Source organism: Oryzias latipes, chromosome 19, assembly GCF_002234675.1.
Source record: "Oryzias latipes chromosome 19, ASM223467v1".
NCBI classification, from domain to species: Eukaryota; Metazoa; Chordata; class Actinopteri; order Beloniformes; family Adrianichthyidae; genus Oryzias; species Oryzias latipes.
Genome location: NC_019877.2, coordinates 8,283,384 through 8,293,330, shown reverse-complemented (window position 1 = coordinate 8,293,330; position 9,947 = coordinate 8,283,384). Strand labels below are relative to the sequence as shown.

The 9,947-nt window shown below is 37.7% G+C and overlaps 1 protein-coding gene across 5 annotated transcripts in view; it reads right to left on the bottom strand.

Moving 5' to 3' along the window:
• LOC101159863 (potassium voltage-gated channel subfamily C member 1) overlaps positions 1-9,947 on the bottom strand; it is a 40,850-nt gene that overhangs the window by 8,381 nt on the left and 22,522 nt on the right. For 3 of the 5 annotated variants that reach the window (XM_023949127.1, XM_023949125.1, XM_023949130.1), the window contains 3 exons: positions 5,124-6,105; positions 2,863-3,057; positions 1,169-1,189 (listed from right to left, as the gene is read on the bottom strand). In XM_023949127.1, the coding sequence (XP_023804895.1) occupies positions 1,169-1,189; positions 2,863-3,057; positions 5,124-6,105 (1,198 nt within the window). The other 2 variants (XM_023949128.1, XM_023949129.1) reach the window with 2 other exon arrangements.

Genomic DNA, 9,947 nt, shown 5'->3' with positions numbered 1-9,947 from the left:
TTTGACTTTTGTAAGCCATGCAGATACCACAGAGTGCGTAGGAAGTCAAATGGCCAACCATCAAAGATAAGACAGAGAGGCTACAGAAAGAGTTGGCTGCTTGTTAAGCATAGATCTACAACAACAAATTAAAAATGAAGCACAGAGATTTAAGTTTGTTTTCAACAACAGAATCCCTCTTTAAGCAGAAAGGAGGACAAATCTTTGTTGGTACAATTTGGAATGGTCACACTAGGATCTTTACTGTTTACAGGAAGCTTTGTGTTCAATCTCTTTCTCCAGCACACAAGATTCCCAACCTAAAGGTGCAAATTAAAGGCTACAACTCGCCTGTAAGTTGCCTTTAGCAGCTTCCTAATGATTCCAGTAATTACTTTCCTCAATGGGCTCTTGATTTGCTTAAAAGAGGGATTTTGGCAGGCACTTTAATCGCACTTTATACAAAAAAAAGCATTATAAATTGCAGCAATATCAATGCTAAAGGACAGCACATAGCTTGCTTACCTTACAAAGCATGAAGCCACTTCAGAATCAAATCTGTTATTGCATTTGTTTGTCCGATCAGTAAGTGTGTGAGCGCCTCAGTTGCCAAGTGCAGTTTCAATTTAGTTTGATTTTTAGCTACAGAAATGAATATAAAAGGTCCAGAACTTTGGACTACACGAGGCACTGAAAGCACAAGTTCAAGATTCAGGAAATAGTAGGTCAGACCCATTACACGCATGTACCACAACATGTTCTTAATCGGTTTCGCAGCATTGTAAAGGATTTTGAAATATATTCTGCAATAAAACACATTGCATCTTCGCAGCATGCATGTTTCAAGACCTACCATCCCTTGACACAGATGACTCCACTGACCCCAGTAACCTTAGGCCTTAAGAGACTCATGAACAGCACTGAACTGCATCGTATTTGTGCAAATATATCGAGATTTCCCTCGCCCTAAAAAAAAAGTAATAATAATAATTTTTGCTATTTGAGGTTAATTTCTTAGTTGCAGTTCGTGCTTTGGTTCAGTAAGGTGCAGGTTAGTGGAGTCGGAAAGAAACGTGAATAAACACAGAAGGGACAGCTCACACAACAACACCAACACAACACTCAGACGGCTTTGAGAGGGACAGAGACACAGTGTACAAAACACGTAAGAATGAAAAAGCCCACATACACACGCGTGATATGACACAACCTGAAGGGAGAGACAACAACAACACAGAGGCACATCAGACAACAATGTGACCTGCTGTTCCAGCTCATTCTTATTTAGCGTCTATTTTATTAGTCACAGGACACAGACACCAGTAATTTTGACTTGAGCTGCTGGACGTGTTTGTGCATATGCACACTTGTGACTGTATGCAGGTGCTCTGCTCTCACACATTGAAACACACAGATTCCTCCAACCCACTTTCACATAAAAATGTTTAACCACACCGTACATTTCTCACTTGGTACGTTTAAAATATTAGACAAAGAAAATTACTAAAGGGAACAGAGTTGAGCTGAGGTTAAGTTTCATGACTTATAAGTCAGATAAATTGATTTTTTTGTTTTTCTGCCTTTATGATTTTCCTTACCTCAGCTCAACTGTTTGCATCGATGTCTCAAGGCAACATGTGAATATGGCAGCCCTTTTTTCACAACTCCAGACACAGGTAAGTCATACAGGTGACTAATGCATTGAACACTTCCAACACAAAAGTGGAATAAATTTTTTTGCGGACATAGAAAGTGCAAATGTGTTAAAAAAATGTTTTAAGTGTGCTTAACCTTTTTTTTATTCTACAGGCTCTATAATCTTAGTTTTATTGTTAGTTTTTCGATTTTACCTCTGTGCTACGGTTTGATCCAGGAGGAGGTGGAGTTTGCATTGAGGTCCTGCTGTAACAGAGACCCCTCCGTCTTATACCAATCCTCAGTCAGAGGGGAGTCTGGGGTGGGTGCCAGGGCAGCTTCCTCTATTTGTTGTCAAAGGGGGTGTTGAAAGTTTGAGGGGAGTGTGAGGGAGTGTTTTTAGTGCGGGTTTGCAGTCAGATTGCAATAGAATAAATTAATCAGGGAAACAGGTTTTTATTAGAATGAGGGTAATGCACATGGCCAAAAATTGTTTTATAAAAATTAATAAATAAGATGAGGGGATGCACAAACACAGGGAAGGTTAAAAAAAGGGTATTAAAGATGGGGCAGGGGTGGGAATCATAACAAGGAGGAAAAGAAGGGTAGAAGGGATTGTCAAAGAATTGGTGAGCACCGAAATAAAAAAGGGATAGTGCAAAGTGGGAGGGGGAGAGAAACAGACAAGGAGAAACAGAAGTGCCGAGAAAAAAATTAATGCATGGTCAACTGTCTGAGTCCAAAGACAGAGAAAGACAGATCATTTCTGCGTTTGAATGATTGTGACATCGAGGGACAGATACCAAGTAAAAAGATGGAGGTCATGGCTGAAGGCATGTAAAGAGAAAAAAATAAAACAAACAGCAATGAAAAGACAGAAAATCTTATATGACAGAAGAAACCAAATGTTATAAAGCAGTGAAGAAAACAAACAATGTGAATGAATGGTGGGAACACAGAGCAGAGGAGAGATAGCAACTGTTTCAACTAAATATGTATGTTGTTATTATTTATGATAAGTGCTTAAAATCTTAGGTTGATACCTCAAAGTTCACTTTTTTATGTGTGTTCTCAACTGAATGTACCTTAATAGACATAACAATCTGAGAGTACTTTACCTGCATTGACTCCAAACAGGAAAACACATAAATCTATGTTTACAGCATATTGTGCTTGGCATCTTGCTGTGTGTATCTGTTTATGAGAAGTATGCATGTTTACATATCCGTCTCCTGGTGCGAAACGTACCTTTCCGTACATTCCCATCTGTGGCACGGAATTCCCTGGTGTTGAGTAGGAAGCAGGCTCTGTCCTGCTGGTACCGTTCCCGAGTAGGCCCTCGCCCAATGGGGCTCCTCTCGTCTGGGCTCAGCACCTGGTCGATGGTGGGGCAGTCTTCATTAGCCAAGGCAGCGGAGGCTGCATCCCCATTCTGCTTAGAATCTTTATTTTTCAAAAAGGCAAAAACAAGGGAAATATTTATGGAAAAAACTGACTCAATTGTTTGTGAGTGCTTTTTTTTATTATTTCATTAATTGATAGTAAAAAAAAAAAAAGGTACATTTTTTTGTGTACCAGTTTAATATATGAGATCTTGAACAAACATTAATTTAGAAAAAACATTTACCTAAATCAAAGCCAAAAACCAACATCTGTAGCATTAAAAAGGAAACGTTTGCTTTTGTGTAGAGGAAAAAGCTGTGTATAAACCTACTTTTTTAAACCTTCATGAATTCGAGTCGAAATTTCACTGTATAAACAGATTTTTTTCATTTATAAAGAGTGCTTTTTTTTTTGCTTTTGCTTTGTTTGCTAAGGCAAATAAAAAAACAATTACCGGTACATTTAAGGGGGTTCATGTTTTAAATGTAAAGGTTATTTTTAAAGCAACTGGTTGGTTTGCAAAGGTCTGATTAAAATCATAATAGGAAACAAGGTATTTTACACAATGTATTTCAATTTTTTTTTTTCTTAAAACTTGTTCCAATGAACTACAAACCATATAGAGTGACTGTCACAAGAACAGGCAGATGGCTGGTTCTAATTGCTGCAGGTTTATTAGTTCAGCTAAAAGTCCACAAAGCCAAATTTGGGTCAGACAGACAGGGGTTAATAACAAGCACGGGAGCATCAGAGAAACAACAAGGATAGTCAGAATCCAGACAAGAGTCAGGGCAGGCAGCAGGCAAATTGAGTCAGAGACAAAACAGGGTCAGAAAATCAGAAGATCAGGTCTAAATATAACACTCGGTAAGGCAGGCAGAGTGGCACAAACAACACTGCACTGAGTGAGGCTCAGTGCAGTTTCTGCAACAGTTTCTGGATGCCACACACCTGACTTTCATTTGCAAATCACTCATAGTATGCTTAGCACTGCACTGAGCCTCACTCAGTGCAGTGCTAAGCATACTATGAGTGATTTGCAAATGAAAGTCAGGTGTGTGGCATCCAGAAACTGTTGCTGGGAGATGAAGAGCATTTAGAACTCTGTAGATGGTTCCCGCCGGTGACCAGTGGGGGAGACAAAGTCCTGACTTCTGACACTAACATATCTAACTAGACCTTATACTATTAGTATTACAAATCCTTTCTTGGGGTACTTTTAGTATTTACTATAGGAAGCCTTTAAACAACTAGTAGAACAATTTCCTGTTATAAAAAAATACAACCTTACATAATATAGACAGTAAACTACGCAGAAAGATGAGGGTAAAATACACAGAGAAAACCAATATTTTGTGGCCTACTCATGTCTGAGGAGTTAAGTAATGCATTAAAGCTGTATTATTGCAACATGGGACTGACAGTTGATGCTGGAACAGTTTTACTGCTAATGCCAGACAGAAAATGTGTGAAGTCAGCCAAAACCGAGATGCATTAAGCTGTTTTAATAGATAATTGACTTTACTTTCCTTCCACTGTCTTTGTTTTTCAATGACAGATGGGTGCCTTTGGGCAACTGGGAACTTACCAGTTGATCATAAATTACAGATGAGTTCTGATGGACCAGAGATTTCTCTAGGATGATTCAATTCTTAACTCTAATCCCATTTTTTTAAACACTTTTACACATGACCTATGTAACACTCCCAGTTAAAAGGAGTCCATTGTCTTGGTTAATCAGATAAAAGTGCGTGTATAATGTACTTTTAAATCTTGCCCTCAAAAACTGAATCTATTGTGCTAAATAAACAGTAAATGACTAAATGAAAAACATTCAACCATCTTCTAGAAACAAAAACATAAACACTATAGGATTTCCAGATATAATTTATGTCAACTTTTGCTTAAGTCCATTGTCATTCCTAAGGAAATTGCAATCTTTATGTGTCTGAAATGACACAAAACTTTGCATTTGCCATAAAGTGCAAAGCTATAATTAAATTGGAACAAACTATCGATAGTATTAAGAATGTATTTTGCCTTTCACCCTAAGAATTTCTCAGATTTTCGTTGTTAAAGAAATGTCAAAGTAAAAGCATATAAGAAGAAAAAAAGAGTCTTCTCACCTCTGTTTATCTCTATGATTTCTTCTTGGGCAAGAGGACAGTCACCCCCAAGGCCTCCGGACCCCATCAATCCACCCAAGACATTACCCATGATCCTTTGCGGTGATGCTGTTGCCATCGCGAGGGCATCTGGCTTGCAGTAGTTTGGTGACCCAGGTTGCGGCGCTCGAGGGATATGTTTGTTCTTCTTTTTGGGCAGCTTTTGCTTGGCCATAGCCAGAGAGTAGTACATGCCAAAGTTGTTAACGATGACAGGTACAGGCATGGCAATGGTAAGCACACCAGCCAAGGCACAGAGCGCACCCACCAGCATTCCGGACCATGTCTCTGGGTACATGTCTCCATAACCCAGTGTGGTCATAGTCACAACAGCCCACCAAAATCCAATGGGGATGTTCTTGAAGTTGGTGTGGGCGCTGGCTGTTGGGTCATCTGGGTCTGCTCCAATTCGCTCAGCATAGTAGATCATTGTGGCAAAGATGAGGACACCAAGAGCCAAGAAGATGATAAGCAGGAGGAATTCATTGGTGCTGGCACGAAGGGTGTGGCCAAGGACACGCAGACCCACAAAATGGCGGGTGAGCTTGAAGATTCTGAGGATACGGACGAATCGGACAACACGGAGGAAACCCAAGACATCCTTGGCAGCCTTAGAGGACAGACCACTCAAGCCAACCTCCAGATAGAAGGGCAGGATGGCAACAAAGTCGATGATGTTGAGGGCACTTTTGAAGAATTCCAACTTGTCTGGACAGAAGGTGACCCGCAGCAAGACCTCAATGGTAAACCAAATGACGCACACACCCTCCACATACGTCAACCAGCTGTCAGTCACTACTTCATACACTATCTCTTCGCGGGTCACATTGCCTATTGTGACGTTTTCTGTCTTGTTATAGATGGTGTTGAAGGCCTCGTGCGTCTCCATGCAGAAAGTGGAGATGGAGATGAGGATGAAGAAAAGGGACATGAACGCCACATACTGCAATAAAAGAAGACAAAAGAAAGTGTTGGGGGGAAGGTCAGGGGAAAGAAGAAAGAAGAAAGAGTTAGTAAAAAAAATGTCAAAATATAAAAAGCATAAAGAAAAATACTCAAGCTAATGTAAAAAAAAAAAAACTAGCACATCATAATTTGAGATTCTCTAAATTTACAAAAAAATATTAAAATGAGTTAAAAGTTCTAAAAAGTACAAACCACACAATGTAAATGACCGATTTATTAGTACAATATATTAATAAAAAGCAAAAATTAACAAGCAAGTCAAAAACAAAGAAGCAAAGAAAAATGTACATTTATTTCATGTACAGTTTGTTTAAATTATAATACACAGTATTTTTATTCTATTTACCCAACACCTTTAGATACAAGTTCAAGTCAGTGCAGACCACAACTACCCCTGCCATATTTTTAAATGAAATCTCCTTGAAAGGGTGTTAGAAAACTAAGATCAAAGTGTGTGATGTGTTCAGATGCCGTCGTTCAAATAGAAATCATTTTCTGTAACAGTTGTTTGAGGATATATTTTGAATTTAATCTGCATCTATTATATGTGAAAATTTGTAAATTTAATTTGATATATATATATATATATATATATATATATATATATATATATAAAACATGTTTATATATATAATTTGAAGCTAGCATTTTTAAAATTAAATAATATTACATTTTTCCTTTAGCTAAAATTCAACAAGAAGTATCAATTTGGTAAGATTGGCAACCACTTTAAAAATTTCTACAAGATAAATTATATAAATGAGAATTTATCCTCCAAAGAATAGAATGTTTCCAACCTTGTTCACATCTGCTCACTACAGTGCTGTCTGAGCCTCTGAATTTGCACTTTATCTCGTTTGGAAAATCAAAATAAAGTTTATATTTAATACGTTTGGAAGTAGACAGGCTGAACTCATCTATGATGCCTTGTTCCACCAGTTTGGAGTGGGTAAAAATCCTGGAATTGTGCAACATTTCTAAGAATAATTTAAGAGTTTTACAGGAAAAAAAAGTTAATTTTTCAAATTCTTATTTGTGTTTTGGGGCACCTTCACAGGCTGTTTTACCAGTGCATTTACGAATTACATTTGTCTATTTGTCCTGACAACAAGTCCTTTTTCCTATTGCTATACAGTAAATACATCAATGTATACACTACACCGCCAAAGCATCTTTAATTGTCAAGTAAATCTGTATGACAAACCAAGACTGTGAAAGGCTATTGCACACACGTTACTGTTTGCAGTCCTTTCCCACCAGCCCTGTAGGGTATTTATAGATGCAGTATACTTTGTGCTTTATAAGATAAATAATAAAACATAGATCTGGCCTGAGGAGCAAAAAAGAAAGGGAGTTCATACTTGAGTGGATATAGAAGTCAGAGTACTGTGCGTGTCACAGCCATGAGTCTTTGGCATTGTGAACTTATGTAATTTAAAGAACGTGTGCCAAGAGAGGTCTTCAAATAAGGTAAATGCACAATTATTTTTTTTGCTTTATTCTTGACTTCAAATAGGAATCTGGATGAGAGCCTGCACATATTTTTTCTCAGTGCCTTTAAACTCAAACAGTTAAAGTGGAACATTTTTAACTTTACATCCATTTTATTTATTGTAGGGAAGCTAGCCAACAACTACCCAGAACAGGCTGGATGATTCAGTGAGTTGTTGAAGTGATCCACTCCAGTGAAAATCATGTTTTTGCTGTTTTTTTAACATGTTCTTGCAGAATTTTCCTCATAATAGAGAACATAACGGAAATTAGGCTTAAAATTGCATCTGAGTATTTCTTTATTCAAATTGTTGGGAATCAAGAGCAGATGCAAAAGTACCGTTGGAAATAGCTTGTAACTGTGACATAGAAGCTACTAAGGCAAGCTCCCTGCTCCACTCCATTCTGAAGCATTGGCTTGTAGACGACTAGATCCATGAACGTCTTTATTTTCCTTGTCCGAGCTGGAATTTGTCTTAAAACTGAATAGCTCCAATATTGCTCACCATTTTTGTTGCACCAGTAATGTGAGGTTAGGGATGTGTGAGGGACTGTAAACTAGAGGGACAGTCTGTAAACAGAAGGATGATGTGAAAACAGTTCCGCCCACAACTTAGAGGCTAATTTCTAGTGAATTACTACTCTGCAGAAACTATGTCCTAGAAAACAGTTTTGATTTGGCCGAAAAATGCCAAATAATTATAATTAGAAGACCACTAGGAATTGAAATTAGATTAGGAATTTAAGGAGACTACATTGTTAAACAGGTTCCACTGTATCTGTTTGGTGGTGCTATACCACACAAGTTATTTTTAAGAAATATATTTTTTTAATTTGTTAACCTTGTGACATCCTTCTTTCCTATTTCCCAACATCCTCTTCTCTTCTCCCGCTTTACCTTTCACTTCTTCTCTCTTTGCTTCTACTCCTTTTACCCTTTTATTACTAGTTAGTGTCTGACCTACTTTCTCCATTTGCTGTAGTGCTGTCCTCCTGCTTCAACCATATACCAAGCCCCTGTCCCAAGAAAGCAGGGTACCCCTAGAGGGACTTTCAAAAGATGCTCCCCTAATGGCTGAGCATCACATCTACACATTAAAACAACAGGGAGATTCTTCCCCATAGAGTCGTGCTCCTACTACTTTCAATACATAACACATCAATGGCATGTTTGATGTAAGTATAGTAATAAGAGCAGAACTAAAAGGCAGAACTAAAGTGATATTATAGTCTCTAAGTGGGCCTGCTCTAATACAGATGGGTGGACAGCTCAAAGGAAAAAATGACAATATAGATCCTCACATGACAAAGCATAAGGGAAAAAGCTGGAGCGATCTAAAAGAAAGGACAACATGTAACAAAGCGGCTAGATAGTTCTTGTAATTGATGTGCTTCACTGTGACAATCAAAACAAAGATTCTCCATGTGACACAAAACCAACTCGTCCTCCTGAAGATCTCAACACGATGTGACAGAGAGAGGACAGAAAGTATCACAATAAAACTATGGTGATAGTTAAGGGAGGAGAAGCAGAAAAAAAGAAGAAAAGCAAACACATCAAGACGCTGAAGGTTAATCGTAAGGGACAGGGCTTGGCCACAAAAGCAACTTCTGTCAAGCAGAGGGACAGTGAGTTCTCTGTGTCTGTCCAGCCCTCACCTTAAATCTGCAAACACATCTATGGAAAAGCAGAGTGAAAGTTTCTCAGTCGTGTGCCGCAGGATGTCTGTTACATTTAAGAAAAGGGGATCAATTTTATTACAAAAAGGAATTATGAATTAATTTTAGAATCGGTTTAATATTATTCTTTGTTTTAAAGCTAACTGTTTTGCCGTTACTTAAATAGATGTCTCAAATAGACAAAAACAGGCACATTAGCAAGACTCCAGCTCTGACAAGTCTACCATCACTGATGTGAAATTTAAAAAAAAACTGTAAATTAGGAAGTCTTCACATTTTTTGCAAATGCAAGAGTTTTATTTAGCAGTGGGAATGTGTTTTACAAAGATAACTTTGCCGACAACATGAACATGAACTCAGGAAGGGAGCCTGGAGATAACGAATTATCTCAAATATGTGCAAAGTTTGAGGTTAATTTTGGGAAAAAATACCTAATACAAAGTCATAATAATTGAAAATATGTAAATTAGAATAGATTTTAAAATTTCCCAAAAAAACTTATGAATTACAAACAAAAAAATCTATTTTAAAATCTATGTAGATATTCTTTTATAATGTAGACATTGTAGTTTAGATAACTGTGGATGGGTGAATGAAAGGTAAATGTGTTACAGAAATATAATGCAACTACTCATTAATACTCTGAAG